The sequence below is a fragment of the Peromyscus californicus genome, unplaced genomic scaffold (genome assembly GCF_007827085.1).
Source record: "Peromyscus californicus insignis strain IS unplaced genomic scaffold, ASM782708v3 Scaffold_13__1_contigs__length_99412109, whole genome shotgun sequence".
NCBI lineage: Eukaryota > Metazoa > Chordata > Mammalia > Rodentia > Cricetidae > Peromyscus > Peromyscus californicus.
In genome coordinates this window covers 64,477,772-64,502,382 of record NW_026294424.1, presented here as the reverse complement: position 1 = coordinate 64,502,382, position 24,611 = coordinate 64,477,772, and the positions used below count along the sequence as shown (strand labels likewise).

General features: G+C 34.2%; 1 protein-coding gene across 1 annotated transcript in view; it reads left to right on the top strand.

Annotated features, from left to right (window-relative positions):
• The window catches only part of Gabrg1 (gamma-aminobutyric acid type A receptor subunit gamma1), a 69,145-nt gene that overhangs the window by 26,638 nt on the left and 17,896 nt on the right, over positions 1-24,611 (top strand). Inside the window, exons 3-5 of the mRNA XM_052735078.1 lie at positions 9,737-9,804; positions 20,601-20,821; positions 22,410-22,492. Of these exons, the coding sequence (XP_052591038.1) occupies positions 9,737-9,804; positions 20,601-20,821; positions 22,410-22,492 (372 nt within the window). The remainder of the gene's footprint in view (positions 1-9,736; positions 9,805-20,600; positions 20,822-22,409; positions 22,493-24,611) is intronic.

Below are 24,611 nucleotides of genomic sequence, written 5' to 3'. Positions count from 1 at the left end.
CACAGAAAACAAACACTTTCAATGTGGTTGCTTGTCAACTGGTAATATAAAAAGTGTTAGCAGAGAGTTCTGATGAAACTGCTTGGAAGACTAAGAAGAGGCTCATCAAAGGGATGGTGTTTAAAAAAAATAGAAGGTTCCAGTTTTGTGGCAGCAGCACATATTTAATTAGCATAGAACTATATGTAGTGATGACAAAGATATTGAGGTTAATCAACTTTGTTCAAGACTGTGTCTCTAAGTCCGTTGCAAATATGTACACATTTAATAGCACAATGAACTGGCAAATTTCTCATAGTAACCTTAAAACAAAACCAAGTAAACAAAACTCTATAATATTGTAATTGAGATTTTGTTAAGATTACAGTTAACAATGAAATCTTTTACATATTTAAATTTCCTGGTGACGATATATTTAATGATGTAAGTTATTTTTCCTTGAATAACTTTTTTTGTTGTCTTTTTGGTTTTGATGTTTGTTTGTTTTGGTTTGATTTTCTTTTTAAATATTCTTCTCAGGGGCACTGCAGGAGTGAGGGGAAAATATGCAGGGACTGGGAGCTGAGTGGAATTAGGGTTCATGATGTGAAATTCCCAAGATTCAATAAAAAAGTTATGATAAAAAATGAATAAAGCTGCTATGAATATAAAAATATAAATGTTGTTAAATATACTTAGATATGTTTAAGTTTTATGAACAGCAATCATATTTTCCTAAAATGTAAATTTAGCTTGTAGGAATAAAACCAATTTTGTATATCTACTCAAAGTTAATTAACCTTCATTATTTATTGTGAGAAAACTCTGAATTTATTTTAGTAATATGAAGATATTATTTTATCAGTAATGAATACTTTACTTCTTTAATTTCATTCAAAGTGCTGTGGCAGGACTACAGCAGAAGTTTAATAGTTTTGATTTGTTTTTGATTATCAGAGTCCTAACTCGTTGGTATGTAGAAATGATGGTGACTATGAGACAATTTTAAGACACTCTGCTTGTTACTTTCTCTTAGTGTATAACAAGCATTATTATTCCATTGAAACTTCAAATACTTTCTGATATAGATCATATTTTTGTCAGTATTTTATATGGTCTTTCTTCTACAAATAAGATTCAGTCACTTAACAACATTAGCCATACTTTAAATGGATTTACTTTACTTTTATTAAAAATAAATGTGCTTTTGACTGTGGATTTGTATACTTTAGTGCAATGTCGCTAAGGTTAGAAGAGGGTTCAGGTCCCCTGGAGTTGGAAGTATGGACAATTTTGAGCAGCCTGACATGGCTACCCAGAAGCAGTTTCTATTTTCTGCCAAGAAAATGTGTACTCTTAACCACGGAGTCACCTCTCCAGTCCCAAGCCAAGTTTTCATGTTTTCAAAACTTAGGCATGGAACTTATTAAAATAACTTTTTAAAACTGCCATTAAGTTGTATTTGTTATTATTTTTCCTGCGACATACTTAGGATGAAGCTTCTTCATGCATCTATTCACATCTTTACCTCAGTATAAACCACACATATTAATTTATATCCCATAATACACTTTATAAGAACCCACCTATGTTTATGGAGGACACCCAATAGTCATGCTTGCTATTGTTGGTGCCGTCTTTGTGTTTTGAAAAATGATTTTTGTGACATATGCAAATAGGTTGCACTTTACCTCCCTTTTTGCCACTGTCTATTTAAGATCAATGTTAACTCTTCCTTAAAGTAAAAAACAATCTTTGGAAATTTATGTTATGTTAGAGTTTGACTTGTGGGAAAAATCTACAATATATAAGTGTTTTAGTAGATGTAATTACATGCAACTTTTAAAATTCTTTTCCAAGTTTTGATGATAAACTTTACAATGGATTTGCTCTATTTTTAAATTACACATCTTAAATAGTTCATACTATAATTTTGTTTTTAGTGTTCCCATGATTTTAACATTTCTCTTTGTTAACTTTATTTCTCTTTATTCTTTTTATTAACAATCTGTTCCTTTATTTATGAAACAATATTGAATAACCTTTTAAATTTTATTCTTATGTTATAGAATCCAATTTTGCCATGGCCAATTTTCTTTTGTATTTTAATTTTTTTTCATTTTACATACCAACCACAGTTCTCCCTCCCTCGTCTCCTCCCTCCCCCCCCACCTCTTCTCCACTCCACCTACCATCCACTGTAGCTGATGCTTTTCTGTGTCCTGCCCAGTCCCCAGTCCCTCAGATCCAAGTAAACACACAGAGGCTTATGTTAATTAAAACTGCTTGGCCATTAGCTCTTAATTTAAAGAGAGAGAAAGAGCACTGTCCAATTGAGTACTCTTTATTTCGAATTTTCCTAATAGTTTTATTACAGTTGTGTCAATTCTTTTGTCTAGAATACCCCAACATTGATGCAGTCCCTTTTCAGCCCACTGCATCAGGAGGATGTGGTACCGCTCTGTCCAAGTCCAACTTATTACTTGTGATATTAATGTTCTTTATATGCTGAAGTATTGAGTCTTCCAACTTCATTGAATTAAAGGTGTTATATTTCCCTTTTCTGATTAATATATTTTAAAGTGATAGTGTGAAACTATGCAAAAGTATTTCAGCACAACCCTGTCCATTATTCTAGAATCATCAGTGAGTCATACCTGTGACATTTATTACTGCTCTATTTTCCAAACAGACTCAATATTGCCGTTATTCATTCCACACATACTGGCTGTAATTCTACCACAAGGTACAATGGCTCTTTCTCTTACAGTTGCTTACCTATTATTACTAGCATCATCAAAGACCATGAGCAATTATTTTGTTTTACACTTCATAATCCATCATTGTCATTATTCATTGTATTGTGCAGTGTGAAACATTAAAAAACAGGAGCCTCTTATAATTTGTTTCTTTTGTCTGTGTATGTGTCCCTATTGTGTTATAAACTCGTGATTTCTTTTATCACATCAGACATTCTAGCTCATCTTGACCCAGAACTAGAATTCACTCATCCCCCAAGGACATTGAGTTCTTTGTAATTTCATTTGATTTTTGGAATGACATTTGGAATTTAAGATCTAAGCCCCAGGTGTATTCCTCACTACTTAGTTTCATTCATTTTTTTTCTCTTCACAGTGAATTACAGTAGGAATTTTCTTCACACATTCATAGGCTTCAATACTCACTGATTTTTCTTTTATACATGTACTATGAGGCATGCCTTTGTACTGTAGTTTTGATTTAATACACAAACATTACAATTTCATTCTAGGCCTCAGTTCCTTCTTTTTACAGCTTCCCTCTCCAACAATAAGAATTTGATTTTCCTGTCTATACAATATGTTTTCATATTTGGTAAATCCTCATAAAGACATATAATTTCAGAATTTAATGAATTTCTATGCACAATATATATCTTTGAAAACAAATTTCCTAATGAATAAACAAGTCATACAGAATTGGATGCTTCATATTTAATTTACTCATATATTTTGAATTATTTCCTGTATTTGGTACAAGTTCTGAATCTAACTACATTTTTCCAATTGTTATTGTGTCAGCTCAGCATCATGTATTATTTTAGTACTTGAGATTTTCTTATTATACATTATATTTAAAGTATTTAATTATATTTGTTCATTCTCTAGTATCTTGTTTATATACATCAACAGTGCACTAACCATGGTTAATAAGTATAATATGGATGTTAAAATATTTATATTAATATATTTTATAGCAAATGTCATCTCATAATTTTGCAGTGTTATTAATTTTCCATGTTTCCTGGGCTATTCTTGCATTTATGCTTGAATATACCAACTTTACTACCAATGTATTTGTCCTAAAAATCTTGATAGTTTTATTGGAATTGTACTGTATTTGTAAATTTACTTTGAGAGAACTGTCATTTTTTTTTTTTTTTTTTTTTTTTTTTTTTGGTTTTTCGAGACAGGGTTTCTCTGTGTAGCTTTGCGCCTTTTCCTGGAACTCACTTGGTAGCCCAGGCTGGCCTTGAACTCACAGAGATCCGCCTGGCTCTGCCTCCCGAGTGCTGGGATTAAAGGCGTGCGCCACCACCGCCCGGCTATCTGTCATTTTTTTAAGATGACATTGTCTAGTAAAATGATGTGTCTGACTCTTCATTTCTTCATATTTACTTTGTGATCTCCATGCTTCCCATATGGTTTATTTTTACATGTACTCTACTTGGTCTTAATATTTTTAATGTTGCAAGCATTGTTTTCTCTTCCATTACATTTCATAACATATTCTACCATTTCATGATGTTTATTTTACACATTATTTTCAAATTATGCTATCAGAATCTATATAATTACTCTAAGCTTTGTCAGTTAACAAGCAGTATCAATAATATTCACTAGTAGTCTAGTCTTTATATGTTCTGCTACCTCACAGAAAACAACATTTTCAAATTTGTTTTCATTTTATTCTAATATTTTAGTGTTTTTCTACAGTATTAAATTTTAAATTTTTATCATATTAGTCATTTTTTTATTGTTGAAATTTTCTGAGTCATTACTTCTGTGGGTAGATGTTCCTTACATCATTTATGAGTGGAAAGTCTTTTCTGTTGACTTGGTCCTTATGTGTAGAACATACAGGTGTAAAAGCATGGGTTTACTCTTTACAGAGTTTTCTCTTGATAGGGTATTTCACCTCTGGCACACTTGGCTTGTTCCTTTTGAAAAGTGTAATGACAATCCAATGCTTTATTTCTTGTAGCTTATTATATGTTAAGTTTTTCTTTCTGGAGGTTCCTGAAAATTAAAAAATATTTCAAAAGAACAGCTTTATTAACATATGCCTAAGAACCATTCAGTTTAGTTAACTTCCCTCCCAAACACTTATTTTAAAAAAAATCAACTGTTTTTTAATGCAAGGAAAAATTATTTATTTCACACTATTGCATTATTATTTCTATCCCAATGTATTGATATCTTCATTGATTCTATTATAGATAAGTTAATAACAGTTGCCTGCCTTGTATTTATCTTTCATTTAACTCTTTTTTTTTTTTTTTTTGGTTTTTCGAGACAGGGTTTCTCTGTGTAGCTTTGCGCCTTTCCTGGGACTCACTTGGTAGCCTTTTTATAATGATTACAACCCATTACTGAATTTCTTCTGTATTTACTATTGGTCATCTGTGATTCCATCTTTGTGTCTTTTTACACATAGTTCTATAGCTGGCTTCTGCCTCTTGGTTTAAAGGACAGAAACTGCACCCCAGGCTTACTGTCTGGATATATGGTTCAAAGTGATTAGTCTTAATTTTCCAAATTCTTGTTTGAATAGAAGCAACTACTTTGAATATTTTCCTGTGAGGTTTCCACTGTGCATTGTCTGTAAGCATTTTTTGTCTGTAAGCATTTTCTCCATAGTTGGATTATGATGTTTTCTTTAAATTATTTTTGCAATAATTCTTTTGTCTAATTATTTTATGATCTGGAGACATTTTTCCATAGTTTCATACTTTCAATCCATTGATGTTCTCATATGGTCACTTACATAGCTTTAGTGGATTTAGTGGCTGTGGTGGTGGTGTTTCTTCTGTGTTGGAAAGGGAGTGAATGACATCCAGATTATTGGATTCTATTTCTTGTAGAAATATATAATTCTCATTTTGCTACTTTTCTTTTTCCATTCAATTTTTAAAGCATGTTTCTATTTTCACTTTTGACACTGTGCTTTGCCCAGAAACACCTTGTTTTGAAGAATGTCCTTTTATAACACATTTAGTCTTAGATTCCTTTCCCTTTACTATTTGTTGTAGTCTCAGGACACATTTTTAAGTACCTTCAGATTGATGACACACAGGTTCTCTTTAATGGGATTTTCACATCAATCTCAAGCCTGTTACCGACTCCCTTCTTTCACAAACTTTATTTCAACCTTGTTGATAGAAGATAATGTCTTACACAGAGTGAGACTGTGCTTGAGGTATTCCTAACAGAATTTGTTCTCATTCCACTCTCTCCCCCACTCCTTTCTCCTTTATCTCTCTTTCTGTCTTTTTCCAGAAAGTTGTTTTGGAATTTGAACATAGGTGTTTTCTGTATTCTCCGTAGTACTATTTGTTCCTTTTTGTTAGACTACTGTCTTGTTGGAAATATTAGAACCTAAGGCAGATTATACACATTTCTTTAAGCAATTCTTTGGCCACACAGAGATTAATCCTCTTTAATTTCTTCTGGGAAATATGGGGAATTAATGATTATTGCTTAATCTTAATAATTAAGCAGTGTTTCCAAAGTATTTTTATCAATGGATTTTTTTTTTCTACTGAGCAATAGTGATTTTATTTGCTAGCCTTCAGGTATGTGTTCAGAACCTGGCACAAATTATCTCTGAAGTAACTGAAAATTTTCCTCATTCTCACATATGTTTCACAGCTGTTTATATTAGATTTTTCGGTATCACATGTACAACGTCGGGACAACAGCTCCCTGGAGGAGTTTCAGGCAGAGTTCCCAACCCCTCTTTATGTCCTTTCCCTTGTTCCAGAGAAACCCTAGCTGTCTCAACAGTGCTGACTCCTTTTACTCTTTAACTTGGTGTGGTAGTACAAGCTGTGATACAGTTACCTGACTCTGGATGAATAGCATGATGCCAAGAAAAAGTATTTTCCCAACTTTTAAAAACCTTTAATTTTGAGTAATTTTGCCTATAAACAATATTCATAGTCAATCATAGAGGCAGTGAGTCAATGTGAAAGCAGTTACAGATTTCTGTTATTTTTTCTTAATTCTGTATTTTGTACCTTATAAACATTAAGCTTGGTTTCCAAATTAGCCTGAAATATTTTCTTTAATTTTCACATTCATGTTTCCTCACCTTCTGTAGGCCTACCGATTAAAAGATGTGATTGAATACCAGCATGCATGAGTTACCTATGATATAGAAAATGGACTCATAGTTAGGAAATATATATTTTATGATTGTTAATGGAATATTTTTGTCAGCACTGAAAAACAAGTAGAATAAATGAAAGTTTCCCATTTTCTGTAAATAAACATAGAGACTATTTTTTTTTTTTCAAGACAGGGTTTCTCTACATAGTTTTGGTGCCTGTCCTGGATCTCGCTATGTAAACCAGGCTGTCCTCGAACTCACAGACATCTGCCTAGCTCTGCCTCCCGACTGCTGGGATTAAAGGCATGTGCCACCGCCACCCGGCGAGACTATTTTCTTATTAGTAATAGTTTCATCTTGGTATCTTTTCCTTTTTGTGGTCTTATGAAAACACAGTTCTTAAAAATACATCACACATGTATTATCCAAATTTTGTTTCTTTATACAATAAACAATTAGTTTACATATTAATAAAATAATAATACAAGAATCAGAATATCTTTGTTAACAGCAAATATTTTATCTTTAACTAAGGGTGATCCTTCACTTGGATCATCATTGGCTTTGATTTATTGTGTTGGTCAGCAATACTCCCAGTAACAGAATGCCATGTGGCATGAGTCCTAACACCAGAATTAATATTTGCCTAACATACACAGCTTCATCTTTTAATAGGCTCAGAAAATTGATATTATGGACTCAGAGCAACTCATTAATATATAGAAGTTCCTACATTTTAATATGATAAGCATGTCTTATAAAATAAATACCCTGAAGAGTTATTTGTTTTTACTCTAGGCAGTATCCAGTTCTAAGTGTTGAGTATTAAATACAGAAACCAAATATTTGTTGATTTATGAGTATAAATGAAAAAAATCTGATTATGAAAGAGTTGTGTGTTTAGATCAGTTGTAATTGCTTAGAGATGGCAATAAATATACTTACAAATTCAAATAAGGGACCTGTTATATTGTTGCTAATTGGCTTCATAAAAATTATCCTTTAAATCCTGGCTGTAATTATCTTAATTATCTACTCATTGCCTCCAGTAAATAGTTAGCAGAAATAAATGACAATTAAAGGCACTCATCTCAGAAGTCATCACTCCATAAAATTCAAACCTCTGAATCATGTGACCTCTTTTTATTTAAGACAATTACATGAGGCTAGCAAGTTAAATTCCCTTTTCTTGTGCTTTGTCTGTCTGTAAACTCAACTTTCTTTTCAACTAATTCAAAATGACTTATTTATATTTCTGGTTAAGTAAATATGGGTACCATTTAATAATTCTTTTTGTCTGAGGGAACACATAAACAAATCTATATAGAGAATGAATGAACCCCCAAGTACAGATGCTAATCATTGCAAGAGATTCAAAAATAAACATCACGGCTTTGTGAGCACTGTTTTTCAAAATGAATACCAATTTCTGCTGAATTTTTGTTGCTTGAAGGCTTTGCTGTATATACCAGTAAACCACAGGTGAAAAAATATTGAGACTGACAGATTCAGGCTTATGTAGACAAGAAAGCCATCCAGTGAAGGCTAGCACAGCCCTTGAACATGGGTGATGAATATCAGGTCAGAAGGGGAAAGTTTACAAGGTTTACCATGGTAGAATGGTAAAACAAACCTCTCTAACACCATACTGTGATTGCACACAAACCTCTAACCACAAGGAGACTTTTCTCCTCATGCATTTTCTTTATCAAGTTCACAGGAAGACATAATGGATCCTCCTGTAACTCTTGTCCTCTCATGTCTACTCTGTGCATACTTTATGTCTGTTCCTCAACTAGAAGTCACTGAACCAAAGACTAAATGATCCTCTGCATGTTATATTATGGAGGTTATGAGTAGAGTTTAAGAAACTATCTCAAACTATTCTTCATGGCAGAAAAGAACATTGTAATTATTCTGGTAAATCTCATTAGAGGGGAGTTTAAAAGGGAACAAAGGACCCCAACCCTCATTGGATATGGGACTGTAGTAGATAAGCTTTCATTATAAATTATATCACTTTGTAACCATTTTTTAAAATGCTGGTCATTCAGGTACATTTTCATAGGTTATACAAAGGTGTACCATCTGAAGACTACTTGAGAAACCCCTAATGGCAACATACACAGCAAAGTAAATGAGGATCCTAGAAACATCTAAGTAGTGATCAGTAAAATCCAACTATCAACAAGATAAAGGAGTATTATTACCAAGAGAGAAAGTAAGGAGGAATGAATGGATATTTATAAGGTCCTCATGTGTTCAGTCCTGGAAGCAGCATCTTACACACATTGCCTCCTTTCATACCCGTTCTATAGGTTTCAGTATATGCCAGAACTGGCTCTCAGTAGACACTTGTATTATCTTTTTAACTTTGTGTTAAGTGATTTCACATTGTATATTTAAATTAGCCATCAGGAATATTTAACCATTTAGAAATCAGCAAAAGGTAGAAATCAAAGCCTTTTTCCTTACTCTCTGAGAGCAAGGCTGTTTTGCACTCACCAAAAAACTCACTCTTCATTAACTTTAAATAGGAATAAATATTATTAATACACAAAAATATATTGTAATACTGAAGGCCTAGAACTATGAAAAAAATGATAAAATTTTTTATTGAATTTAAAGTCTTTTATTTAGTTGGGCAATTTTTAGACATCCACAATATCTGTAGGTTGTACTCATGAAATATTTAGTTACCTCATGAATTTATATCTATATAACTGATTTCAAACTGAAAAGTTTATGATTCTATAACAGACTTTGTTTCCACATTTCATAATGAGATATATTATGACTGAAATAATAAAAATGTGATTCACTACTAAATTTAAGATTTCTCTAGAACAATCCTTGATATCATTAACCATTCTGTGTTACTTTGCAGTGAGGCCCACAGTAATTGAAACTGACGTTTATGTGAACAGCATTGGGCCAGTTGATCCCATAAACATGGTGAGTAAAAGCTGTTGCAACACAGGAATCCTGAGTGTGTGCCTTACAGGAGAATGATTAAGTGTGTGATTTATGATAGCTTATTGTGAAGTAATTGTTTTAAGATTGCAATTACTATTGTACTGGTTAGTTTGTCAATGTGACACAAAGCATTTTCATCTGGATAGAGAGAGCCTCCATTGAGGGAAAATGACTCTATCAGATTGGCCTGGATGCAAGTGTGTGTGGGGAATTTTCTTAATTAAAGATTGATGATTCGGGAGGACCAAGCCCACCGCCCACTGTGTGTAGTGCCACCTCTGGGCAGGTGGTTCTGGGTTGTATAAGAAAGCAGGAGGAGCAAGCCGTGGAGAGCAAGCCAGTAAGCAGAATTCTTCCAAGGTCAAAGCTTAAGTTCCTTCTAACAAGGTTTTTCCCTGCCTGAGTTCCTGCTGAGGCTTTCCTCAATGATGGATTGTGACCTGCGAGGCAAATAAACACACTCTTCATCAAGTTGTATTTGGTTGTGGTTTTTATTACGGCAATAGAACACAAACTAGGGAAGCTGTGTGTCAAGCATTGGCCAGTGGAGCGGAAAACACTCCTTATGGAAGAATTAGTAACCTCTTATTCCAATGGATTGACTTCTTAGTGTATAAATGATTATTATTGGATCTATCAAAAGTCAATCTCTGAAGAATTCTGGGAGAAGAAATGTGGTGATATGTTGTGTACCCTAATAAATTTTACCTGAAAATCAGAGAACAGAACAAGCCACTAGATTAAACATAGAGGACAGACAGTGGGGGCATACACCTTTAATCCTAGCACTCATGAGACAGAGATCTGTCTGGATCTCTGTGAGTTCAAAGCCACCCTGGACTACATTAGATTGACTCAGTCTAGGATAGAAAACAGAGATAGGCAGTGGTGGCACACACATTTAATCCCAGCACTTGAGATTTCATGCCTCTGCTTGGGAAGTCACATAGCTTTAATCCCAGCACTAAGGAGGAAGTGACATGGTGGGCAGAGAAAGATATATAAGGCGTGAGGAGACAGAACTACAGCCTTTTGAGCTGAGGAAGCTCATTCAGCTAGAAGTCTTTCAGCTAAGGAAAGCTTTTTAGGCTGAGAAGTCCTAGAAGTAACAGGTTGTTTGTTCCTTTGACTCGCCGATCTTTCAGCATTTACCCCAATTTCTGGCTCCAGGCTTTTTATTAAAAGATCATTTTAGCAATTCATGTTACTAAGAAAAATTAGAAAGCCCAATGGGACAACAGCCTGAGATTGAAAAGACATGCTAGGAAAAAAAAACAAAAAAAAACACTAACAAAAGAGACATAGTTTATAGCAGCAATATTGATTAAAGTTATTAAGAATTAACTTTTTAATGTTCTAAGGAAGCTACAAAAACTCCAATCTAGGAGCCACATTCTAATGGGGTCAGTAATGTGCTGTAATATATAGCTCCTTTAACTGCCATCGTGTTTAGGTTTCCAGGGTTGCTGTAAACAAATAGAGGCCTATCCCAGGGAAATTCACGTCTAAACTGTGACGGGGAGAAATACAAGTTCTTCATGGGCATTGCTCATGGGTGCTTTCTCCTCGGAGCCTCACAATGCTTTTCTCTGCTTGCTTGTTCTTGGGGTCTCTTTCTGTACATTTTTAAAGATTTGTTTTTCTCCTTAAAATTATGTAAATGAAATGATATAAATACAATATTCATGGGTGAAATGCTTAAAACAATCCAAAATTTAAATTGAAAAATGTGTGTGTGTGTGTGTGTGTGTGTGTGTGTGTGTGTGTGTGTGTCCACGCACATGTTCATGGGCCTATCTGTCTTTTGTGTGTCTGTGTGGATATGAGCACATACAAGTACTACATATATAATGCAATTATGGATTTATGATCACATATACATTCAGACTCATGTCCACAATTGCTTTCTATGTATTGTACTTACTTGAGATTGAACTTAGAGTCACAAACATGCAAGTCAAGAGGTCTATAAATGAACCATGTTTCTATGTCATTAATCACTTCATAGCTGGAAAACTATCATGCTATACTTAAAATTGCCTGTTTCTTCTCATCCGAATACTACTACACCATATTAATTTCTCTTTCTCCTGGATCAACAGTTAAGCACACTGATTGTCTCTCCAGAAGACCTATGTTTGATCCTTAACATCCTTATGAAAGCTTATAACCACCTGTAACTCAAGTGCCACGGCATCTGGCACTCTCTATTTAGGGGAACTGCACACAAATAATGCATGGATGTGTATGCAGACAAGACATACATGCATACAAATAATAAAATAAAATTGAAGAACTCTTCTGAGTATGGTGTTCTCATGGCTGGCACTAAAGCTGTGTGCATGGATGGCTATAATGTCAGCATTTTGACTGTACCACAACTGGCATATTAGTCAACTTAAGTCAAGTGACTATAAACAGGATTTTGTTAAATAGAATTTGAGATGATGATGTGGGGCCACACTGGACTAGCCTAGAAGATGTCTCAATTATGGGATAACAATCAGGAGAAAGACAGGATTACAATCAGATCTTCGCCAAGAATTATCTTAACTTCTTTTTTTTAAAAGCTAATTAAATGAAAATGTTTTTGAAACTACTGACACAAAAATATGTTGAAAAAAATGAATATGAAAAACACTGTCATAAAAGGAACTAATAAGAAGCCTGCATAGAAGACAATTTTAACTAAGGAATTTAGGACAAACAAAATTCACATTTCATAAAATGAACAAAATTGCTTTGCTGTGAGTGTAGTCAACTAATGGGACATGAGTACACTTTAACAGACAAGAGGATAGCTTCACATTTTTTCTCACTAATTGCCCATCCAATTTCAGTGAGAACAAAAAATACTCATGTACTCTTTTAACTGTTTTATAGATGGGATATTATCTTTGTTACAAAAATGTTTTCTTTCTTTTAGAAGATACATTATAAGAACTAAAACTTCGTTTCATAATTGGGTACAGATTTCTTCCCATTGTTTCAGAGTTGGATATTGAATTTGAAATATCATATCTCTATAAAAATGGGGTATTTTATATTAGCTGTATGAACTGATCATTTAATAGATTGTTTCTTTATTTCTTGTACTGAGAATTTATATTAAAATGATTACAGAATATGCTATTGAAGGCTGGAAAGAACTAAGTAATGGGAAGAAGCATTTTAGTTTGCTTACATTCTGATTAAAATGCTTAAATATAAGTAAGAAAGCAGATGTATCCAAATATGAAGATAAGATAATGTCAAGTGAGGGTAGAGCGGAAGTAAAGTACTTTCTTTCCTCCTGGTGAATTTTCAGTCTTTGGGAAGCAGATATGATTTTACTTTATTGACCACCTGTAGCCCCGTAGTTACCTTCAGACTAGTGGGTAAAATCATCAAGATTTAAAGCAGTTCCTCCAGCGAAGTCAAGAGAAGGGAAGCATCTAGAAAGTGGAAGATCTCCTATACACCTACAGGTGACTACAGCAGAAGATTAATAGGTGTAAACACTGTCTCATTGACAATTACAATGAGAATTTCAGTGGGAACACTGAAAAGAAAAGAGAGTAGAGAAGCAACCATTAAAAACATGTTAGGAGGGAGAACCCAGGCCACATCTGCTTAACATAATCCTTGCTATCCTAGTCAGAAGAGTGGCCTGTCATGTAGTGACAGAATACAGTTTCTGAAACTGCTGGACCCTTCTTGCTAAAATGCCTAGCTGGTTTTGCTAAAGGAGACAGGGCTGAGGAACAGGACTCCAGATGTGAGATTCGTAATTCAGAGATAACCTGGAGAGTCAGTGTAACTGTATTCCAAAATAACGAACTACCAAAGTAGACTACATGGCCAACAGTGCAAATAGGATTGGGTCAATTGAGTAAATAAAGTGAAATTATATTAGTCAATATAGAAATAATTATCAAACACGATCATTTTCAAATTAGTTTTAAAAGAAAAGGAAGACCAGGGAAATTTTAAAACAGATGTACATGTAGAGCTGCCAAGTCAGAAGCACAGTTTAAAATGGAACAGAGATAGAGCGTGGCCCTTTTCAAGCACAAGGAAGAGAGAGAGAGAGAGAGAGAGAGAGAGAGAGAGAGAGAGAGAGAGAGAGAGAGAGAGAGAGAGGAAGAGAGAGAGAGAGAGAGATGGAGGTGGGGAGGGAGGGTATGTATGTGTCCATGTCTGTGTCTGTATCTTTGTGCTGAGAATAATTAATTAATGTGTTTGATTTTCACCATATTGTCCTTTGAGTAAGAATGGTGAATGCTGCTGCCTCTAATCTCTGTTCGTTGACTCCCACCTCATTGACTCTCCTTTCTTCTTCTCAGTTACTTTGGCATTTAAGAAGAAAGGGTCAAGATGGAGCTTTTACACATCAAAGAAAATATTTTCTTCTCCTTTATTATATTAACAGAAAATGTCACTGTGCCAAATACATTAACTTGAAAAATTATGGACAGGAAATATGGCACACGAATAAGCCTGTTTTTTTTTTCTTCTTCTCAGATTAGGTAGCTTGCATGTACTGTAGCGTGGAGAAAATGATTTTGGTACTTGGGGGGTGATGAACAGTGGTGCATGAAGAAACACACCTGAACTTTTGCCTTTTAAGTTTATTATTTCCTTGGTTTTATGATACATAAAGTCTTACCACCATAGATTAACTTCCTTACTTATACACCCATATTAACTTTTGTCCCCAATTACTTAAAATCCACTTTTTACCACACACCTTATTTTAGAACACGATAACACATTTTTAATATAGCACTAGCAAAGAAAAAAATCAAAGTCATACATGAGTAGCATTTCTTTCTCTTGCCCTCTTGGCTCTGGCACGCACTTACTTATTACATCAAATAATGTAATATAATTAATGTCTAAGTGTCCCCAAATTTAAAATGTCTTGCCTTAGAAGAACCCTTCTTTGTTGTTGTTTTGTGGGCTTTGTTGTATATATCCCTGAAGTGCTTTGTTGGCGTTTATAATGTGTGTGTAGAGGTCAACTTTGTGGAAATTGTTCTTCTACCTGTTGCCTCGGATTTTGAGGATGAAACTCAGGTCACTCGACTGACATGGGAAAGACTTTTACCTGATGATCCATCACACTGGCTCAATGCTTTTATTTTATTAGAGTTTGTCATATTTATTGTTGCTCATCTTGAAAAAAAATTATGCAATTGTTTCTCAGAAATATAAGACCTCTTTCTACGAGAGATAGAAAAAAATTTTCAAAAAGCAGGAAAGCTGCCCTATTTTGAAAAAAAAAGAGACCCATTTTTCAGCAAGTAGATAGATATAGATATCAAGATCTATGTTTGAATCCATATTGACTAAAAATGGTATTGGCGAGCCCAGTGCCATTTGTTAATAACGAAAACTTGATAATAACTAACTTTCCTATATTGTGAAACCGATGTAGGGGTGGGATTCAGCCCAGTAGTTCAATCACCAGTAAATCTGGTAGGGAGAGAGAAAGTCTGGGAAGGAGGGAGAAAGGAAGAAAGGAAAGGAGGAAGGAACCAGCTGCATAATTGTGAAGTTACAGATGTGGCAGTTGGGGTCAAAACTTCTTAAATGTTGTAGGCCTTTATGAAGATACTTCCTTGCATCATAATTTGGGCAAGAAAAATCATGAGAGCATGAAAAGACAAAGATTGAAAATGTAGAATAATTATTTTCAAAAATATTAGAGACACTAGAAATAAAATGAGAATGCTTTGCGGAAAATTATACTTAGTCATCTGTGCAGTGAAATATTGAAATATGTATATGAATACACTTGTATCTTACAAATGGTGTTTCACACACCCAAATCTGAATCCTAATGACTTTTCAAGTTTTATTTTCCAGGAATGTCTCTGAGCATCTCTGAACGTCTCTTCAGGGTTGTTCATTTCTTTCTAGAATTGAGATCATATAGGTAAAACTCAGAATACAGTGACAATACAAACATGATCCTATAAATATAAATCTTCAGTTTATTTCAACTGAGAAATATGACACAAAACTGACTTAAAAGATGAGATGAGACAACATGAAAGCAAGTGTGAACACACTCAGAAAACAGGATAAGTTTCTATCTATTACCAAATACACCCATTTTCTCCTGTCCGGAGATAGAGCGGTGGATAATTATTGTTATCTATTCCAAAGGCAAAGGAAGCCAGCCATTTTCAGTATGATGGCACCATGATGGGGATTCCTGGGTTATCTTACTTGGGTTAAGCTTACCAGTTATTTGTCCAAAATACTGCCCCTGATCTTTTGTGAAAAATTTTTATGTTATTACCATACATTATAGCAGTTTTTTTTTTTTTAATAAACAAGCTAGCTTCTATAACAGGGGTGAGCGTCATACAGACACATGAGAGCTTAGGAGAACAAATTCCGTTCGTCAAAGAGGGACTTGGCCTCCTGAGTGCCAAGCCTGAGCCTGGAGCATCACCTCATCCCTGATCTCTAGCTGCCTGTCAGCTCTGCAGATTTTAGACTAGTCATACCGATAACCCCACAGGAGGCAATTCCACATAAGTGGCCACTCTCTTTCACCTCTCCATCTAGCCTATTTGCTCTTTCTCTGGAGAAACTGATTAAATACAAATCCATGGAGGTACTTTTGTGAAGATCTGAGTGCTTAATGTCTAGACATATCTGTTGATCCTGGCCTCCCTGTTGTGCTAGGGTATCCCTAAGACCAGGGAAGCTCTTGTCTTTGATGTTATGGCTAGAATTTAGTTGTTCTGTGACCATACTAATTTTGATATTTTCCTTTTTGAAATTGCAAGCAGATTATCATGAAACTTATACCTGATAGTAAACGTATGTTTAATCGTGATACAGAGAATCAACAAATGAACTATTAAGACTTTGGGTTCTGCTGGACAGTGGTGTAGCATGCCTTTAATCCCAGCACTCAGGAGGCAGAGCCAGGCAGATCTCTGTGAGTTCCAGGCCAGCCTGATCTACGGAGCGAGTCATAAGACAGGCTCCAAAGTACACAGAGACACCCTGTCTTGAAAAAACAAAAGCAAGAAAAACATACAAACAAAGACTTTGGATTCTTTTACCCCAATTTTAGTAGTATCTGGATTGAGAGCTATATTTATATCTCAGAAAAATTGAGAATTTTATCTTAAATTGACAAAAGCTTACAGAGGTAAAATGTCCTGTGTATTTGAGGAAAGCACATCTCTGACACACAAAACCAAGACCACTTCTTTGTTCTGTGAGGTTGGCACTCCTTCATCATCTTAATATGTTCTGCATTTTAGAGTCTTCTGACCAATTTATTAATAACAGTGCCTTGTATTTTCTGAGCTTCTGACTGCATGTGCCTTATATAAAAAAGTCTTTCTGAAATTTCCCCCAGCTAAAAATAATCTCTACCAGTTTATTTCCATTTATGCATACCTATGCCGACTTCTATTGATTTTCAAGGTTTATTAAGCTCACATTCATATCTAAGAGGTTTTCATTGTTGTCCTCTTGAAGCAAACAAATTGAAAGATCACAGTAACTAGACTGTCAAAAATTGTTTGCTCAACATGTTAGCAAATTAATAAGCATGATATTGTGTGATATTTGCAAGCTCCATTCACAGAGATAAACAGACCCCAGAGTGAAAAGATTCGCAGTTGAATACAGGATTCATTGGGGATTTAGTGATTATATTTCATTGTATTGTCACATGACCTCAGTGTTCTCATTTGAAAATTTGAGAAAATAAAACTCATCAAATATTCTACTTATTGTGATATTCTGAAGCAGCTTCTGTTTTCACAATACTTGAGCAAAATATTTTTGATAATTGTGAGCTGTTCACTAACACTCATGTGAGTTCACTACATATCTCTCTGCCTGTGTGTATCTTTCTATAGAATGCAGCTGACCATGGTTTAGTGTATAATTTTATTTTGGCCATTTGATTAGGTAGCTTAGTAGATATTAACATGAAGGTAGACAGACAAGATCAGAATCAATCAAACTGCACAATAAAGTTGTACATCTATATTAATTGCTTAGAGGGATTATGCGTTTTGTGTTTCTTCCATTCCAAAAGCAAACAGAACCCCACCTGCAATACTGAAATGTCTAATGATTTTAAGTGTGAGATGGGGTACATAGTTGCAATATACAACTTTGGTTACTGTAGCAACATATACTTAAGGTTTTATAGGACTATCTTATAAATCAGAGTAGCACATTTTTCACATTTATTCATTTTGTTGGTTAAATTTCAAGGAGACATTAAAGTTTACAAGTCATGTCAGACCTCAAGTATCAAATGTACTGTTTCTTATCTCAAAATGTTTCTTCCAGAAGCTATTGTACTTGTTCTGAGTCAATAGAAATTCCAGTTCAGATTTTTTTCTTATTTTTATGCAGATGATTATAACCTTTAAATAGGAACATGAAGTACAAGAACACAGTTTGAGCATTTTCTGGAAATTACTCTACTATGAATGAGTAAACAAAATTGGATTTTATGATTACACATAAAATGGCACAGACTTAATAACCTTCTTATCTCAATAAAGCATTTATTAAGGATTAGCAGTTTAAAGGGGCTTGGGACTACAGCTCCTGCAAGGCTTTGTGAAGGACAATTTATCGAGAAATATGCTCTGCATCTCTCTCTCTCTCTCTCTCTCTCTCTCTCTCTCTCTCTCTCTCTCTCTCTCTCTCTCTGATCATAGACTAATTGTGAGTATAAACCTTTTACTTTTCTTTAATATTTTCTATTTAGGGAAATCTGAGCTGTTAGAAATCATAATCCCTCCAACAGAACATTTATAATGATGTACTATGGCACAAATTTCTGTGCAGAGCATCTGGACATGCAGGTAGAAAGCTCTGGGTTTGTGGCCAAGCATTGGAATTGATAGATTCCTTGATGCTAATGAATGGTATTTATGTTGTCCTCAAAATTTTATTACTGAAAAAATAGTTCTCAAATGCCTCTTTTGGTGCTATCTTAGGAATTTGAAGTGAAGTACACTTAAATGTCATGATGCTGCTTATATTAGTCAATGCTCGTTATTTCCCAAGCCACAATCCTGCCTAGTTTCTTTTGAATTTTCTGCTGTATTTCTCCATCTAAATGTATGATTTTGTTCTGCTAAGTAATATTGACCATATTCTCTTTCCAGCATGTTCAGGTCCTTCTCTCTGTTCATAGTTACTGTTACAAACCAACTTTTCATCATTGGCAAAGTTACTTTTGGGCTTAAAAGAGTTAATCATTTGAGTACTTGAAGAGGACATTTAAATAAATCTCAGTTGATCTCCAATATTTATTAAGTGCCATTTGTCCTGACCAGGAAGAGAGAAAAAAATGTTAAAGATGATAAATGTCTATGCATTTTCCATAAGATTCATGGATCAGTCAGGCCAGTGACATTTGCCTTGCTAAACAAACGCAGAGATTATGTAGCATGCCACTGATAATAATCAGTAAGGTCTTTAAGAATCTGTACCACAAGCATGTGATAAAATGAAGCTCCCCTCTCAATTTATCTCTATTTTCCAGTAACCAACTGGTAAATATTCTTGCTGCAATCTAGGATTTGATCCAACTTCCCTATTGATAAAGTGAATCCCAGCCTGCTTACTCATTAGTCTTCCTGGCTTAAAAAGTAGATATTAAATATTCATTAAACAAACTCACAGTCATGCTTCCATTCTTTATGGTAAATATTTACTTTCTGGCAAACTGACCAATTGCAAATATCACATCAAGAAAGAGGACTCAATCTTCCCTGCCACACGTAGCCAATATGGGACTTCATATTTTTAAACTGTTTTTGCTTCCTTTTAATATCAGAGTTGTGTACACATGCAAGCAGTCACACAGAGACCATTTTTCTTCCTGTTCCTTTCCTCCATACCGTGTATTGTTGCTCTTCAAGTTTTGTGAAAAATTGTAATGCTTATAAGAATTCAGACTTTTTGTTGGGATATAAAAGTGGGTAATACCTGATCTGAGGGCTCTTTCTTAACTACATGGCTTGCCACCCTATAAGCAGAGTGTTGAGACCTAGGTCCTCACTATGAGACCTGAAATATGAATTTAACATTCAGCCTTGTAAATGTCCTTTGGCAATTATGAACTCTGACATAGGGTAGAATTCTTTATCTTTCACCATTTGATGATTTTGGAAAAATATTTATTATTGTGACATATATTTCACAAAGTGGTAGAAAGTTTTAATAACAGGATACCATATAGAACCATTAAAGTGATGTTTAGCATGTTATAATTGCTTAGCTCGTTTCCTTGTAGTCAATAAAAGAAATTTAACACTACTGTACTGAAATAATGGGAATCAAATTTTCAGATTAAAGACATTTTAGTAATTTTAGGTAATTGGATGGATATTTACTACTTAATTTTGAACATGTTATGGAGGTATGATATAAACATAACCTAATTTATCATTGTTAACATGTTATGGAGGTATGATATAAACATAACCTAATTTATCAGTGTTAACAATAAAGTAATTGGTAATTGCTAAAATTGACAAATGATGAAACTGAAAAAAAAAGTGAAAAGTTAAAGCCACCGACGGCATCTAGAATTACCGGGTTTCACTTTACATGAGTCATTTAAAATCACTTTAAAAGAAGTTTAAAATGCCAGAATTATTTTCTCCTGAAAGACTGAACCTAAGCGCTACTAGTTTATAAGAAAATTGTGCTACAAACTTTCCAGTTTCTGAGGAGAATCTCTAAAACGATCGCCTGATTAACGTCATCGTTCTTTAATCTTGTAGGAGTACACCATAGATATAATTTTTGCCCAAACCTGGTTTGACAGCCGTTTGAAGTTCAACAGCACCATGAAAGTGCTGATGCTTAACAGCAACATGGTGGGGAAGATCTGGATTCCTGACACGTTCTTCAGGAACTCCAGGAAGTCTGATGCGCACTGGATAACAACGCCCAATCGCCTGCTGCGGATTTGGAGTGACGGAAGAGTTCTCTACACTCTGCGGTAGTATTTATTATAAACTGCTCTTGCGTTATCAGTTCTCAAACGAGCCTTCTTCACACCAGCAGAGCAAGACACAAGGGCCCCCTTTCACTGGCTAAAATCTAAAATGGCAAACTATTTTGGTGATATATTTTTATATTCAGAGTTGCTATTATATGAAAGGAAGGTCTGGGGAAAATATTTGGATTTTTTCTATTTGGAAGCAAAAAAAAAAAAAAGGTTTAGATCCATATTTTAAATTTTATCCATTTATTTGCTCGATCATTTAAATATTTTTATTTTGCATGTATATGAATTTTGCTTGCATTTTTTCCCTGCACACATGCCTGGTAAAAACCAGAAGAGGGACTTGGATGCCCGGAAACTGGAGTTACAGATGGTTGTAAGCCACTATGTGGGTGCTGGGAACCAAAACAGGTCCTCTGCGAGATCAGTGAGTGTTTAGCTCACGAGTCATCTACCCAGCCTTGACTAATATTTCTAGTTATCAAATGGAAATTATGTGATTTTTCCCCTTGTAACTTATTATTATTATGATTTTTAGCATTGTTGTAAAACATCGCTGTGGAAAGATTGATGCATGAGTTCAAATCTACTCAGTTTATCCCCTTCAAAATATGCTTACTGAAAGTCACTTCCTTATTTTTATTATTTTAATTTTATTTTGGAGATTATATTATAGTTACCTTTCTTCCTTTTCTGTCCTCTCTATTTTGGAGATTATATTATAGTTACCTTTCTTCCTTTCCTGTTCTCTCTCTAAACTTTTCCATATAGTCCTCCCTGTTCTCCTTCCAATTCAAGGCCTCTTTCTTCACTAATTGTCATTGTATGCATGTATTTATGTGCATCTCTATGTGTATATGAATATGCATATACATATATATTCTTAAATATAACGTGCTCAGTCCATATCATGTTGCACATGTTTTCAGGGCTTACCATTTGGCATTGGACAACCAATGAGTGCACTGTTCTCTGGGTCCAATGAGTGTACTGTTTTCTGGGACCAATGAGTGTACTGTTCTCTGGATCCAATGAGTGTACTGTTCTCTGGCTCCCATGAGTGTACTGTTCTCTGAGTCCAATGAGTGCACTGTTCTCTGGGTAGACCACCTCTCCTGCTTCCAGCTTTCCTCGGTTGTTTGTAGTTCTTTCTGTAGGATTGAGGCCTCATGGGGTCTTTCCTTTTCGACTTTGGCATGTTTATTGGCATCATCTTTGAAAATGATCATGCTGAATTCAAAGAAAAAAAAAACCACACATGGCCTTGTATAATGTATTGCTTTCCTATGCCTATGAACATGTATTTCCATATGTATATATTCATGAGGTTCTTGAAGATTTCTTTTTTACATGTAATTATAGAGATTATAAAGTAGCTACTTAGTTGACTGAAGAAATGTTTGAATTTCATACTCAATAGTGAATGATGTAATATTTATCATTAAACTTTAAGGTTATCATTGTATTCTATTTTACCACAGTCCATTACAGAATGTCCAGATGATGTTTTAAAATCAGATAAGTGGTTTTTCACTTTTCAAACAATTCTGCCTTATGCAATATTGTTTTTTTGTTTAAATAGATTAACAATTAATGCAGAATGCTATCTTCAACTTCATAACTTTCCTATGGATGAGCATTCCTGTCCACTGGAATTTTCAAGCTGTAAGTGAAAAAATGTGATAATTCTACAAATTTGGGCTTAGAAATACTTTATTAGCATACAAAATGAAACAAAATAGTATCCTAGAAGTAAATAGAATATTATTCAACTTTTAAATCAAATAAATAAAAATAATACACTTGTTTACTGATTTTAAATGAAAAAAATTGAGAATAAATTTATAGTCAATATACATATTACAAAGTAATTTTTATTTCAGTTTTATTTCAATGCCTTTCACTTTATTTTTCAACTTTACTTTTATTGAAAATAGATTTTTATATAGTATATTCTAATTACAATTTCTTCTCCCACAACTCCTCTAAAATGCTTCCCATCCCCCCCTCCCATTTGAATCACACCCATTCTATCTCCTCTTAGAAAACAAACAAGCATCTAATGAATAACAAAATGAGATAAAACAAATAAACTGGAGAAGAAAAAATAAACTTTTGTTCTTCTCATTCTAAATACTCAAATAAATTATAAATCCAGGCTTGCAGTCAAATGTTTTTACACAACTAGAGTAAAAAAACCTCCAAACTATATAAATCTTCCTAATGTAATATCTAACTTTATAAAACTAGCTTTTAAAGTATATTTCAAAAATGGTTGAGCAAAAAGTGTTTACTTTGTGAACAGCACGTATTTAGAAGCTTTTCATGAGTTGGAAAAGCCAAGGTACTAATAAGTTTATTTAAATAAAGAAAAATTATTAAAATGCAGAAAAGTGTTTAAATCTCAATAATTTGAAAATAAAAACCTAATCTATTGTTTCTTATAGTGTGATTGTTAGAATTTCTTTGTTGAAAAATTAATTGCATTCAATGTTTATTAATACAATTATATTCATGTATATTTCATATAAATATGTAAGTATCTATATATTAACCAAGTCTTAGAGATATATAGTCATTTTGAAAGTGCTGTTTGATATATTGATAAGTTTTCTAGGATGTTTCATTCTTAGAAATTATGATTTTTGTTTAGAGTCTGAGCCACTTCCCCCTAGAGTATGGACTAGCCATTCCCAAGTTTTATCCAATGTTGTTTCCTATTTATCCCCAAAATTCTTTTGACTTCATTAATTTCTTGAAATACATTAATAAGTTTACCATACTATAACACACATCCAGACTAACCAGCTCAGATTTCAGTTCTTCATTTTCCAAACTTTGTCTCAGGAAGATAAATTTTAGTTCCCAGCCAAGATGGGATTACTGCAAATGCTCAAGACAAATATTAAGGATTTCCCACTCATTGTTCACTCTTAAGGGTTCCATTCCGAACTCTGGGTGTGATCTTCACTTGGCTTTGATTGATATTACTAGAGACTCTTAAACTCTTATAAAGGCAATTTGGTGTCAGTGGCACACACTTTTTCAGGTTGATTACATAAGTCTACAAGGGAAATTCAAATTTGCGCTTTCAGTACTTCATAGCAAAATACAGAAGATTCTATCATAGCCTTATAGTAACACTCAATGCCACAATTCTGTGTTTATCTGTGCCCACAAAACTCTGTGACTATGTTCTATAGTTTCTGTACCTATGAGTATGTAGCATAAATTGTTAGAAGGTCTTATTAATAAAATCAAACCTGATGCCAGGTATTGGGGTGAAGGCTGAAAGATTAGAGAAACAAAACAAAGCCACACTGGAAACAGCCAGGCATGGTGACACACGCCTTTACTCCCAGGAAGTGATGGCAGGAAGCAGAAAGGTATATAAGGTATGAGGACCAGGAACTAGAGCCTGGTTAAGCTTTTAGGCTTTTGAGCAGCAGTTCAGTTGAGATTCATTTTGGATGAGAACTCAGATGTTTCCAGTCTGAGGAAACAGGATCAACTGAGGAACTGGCGAAGTGAGGAAGCTGTGACTTGTTCTGTTTCTCTGATCTTTCAGCGTTCACCCCAATACCTGGCTTCAGGTTTGATTTTATTAATAAGACCTTCTAACAATTCATGCTACATGAGTAAGAGCTAGCTAGCAAAATACAATATGACAAGAGAAAGAGACAAAAGAAGAAAATGATAGAGAAACCCTTAAATAGATCAGCAGAGATGACAGATATTTTATTGTTTTAACAACAGAATTTCCTGCAAAACAATGCATTTATTT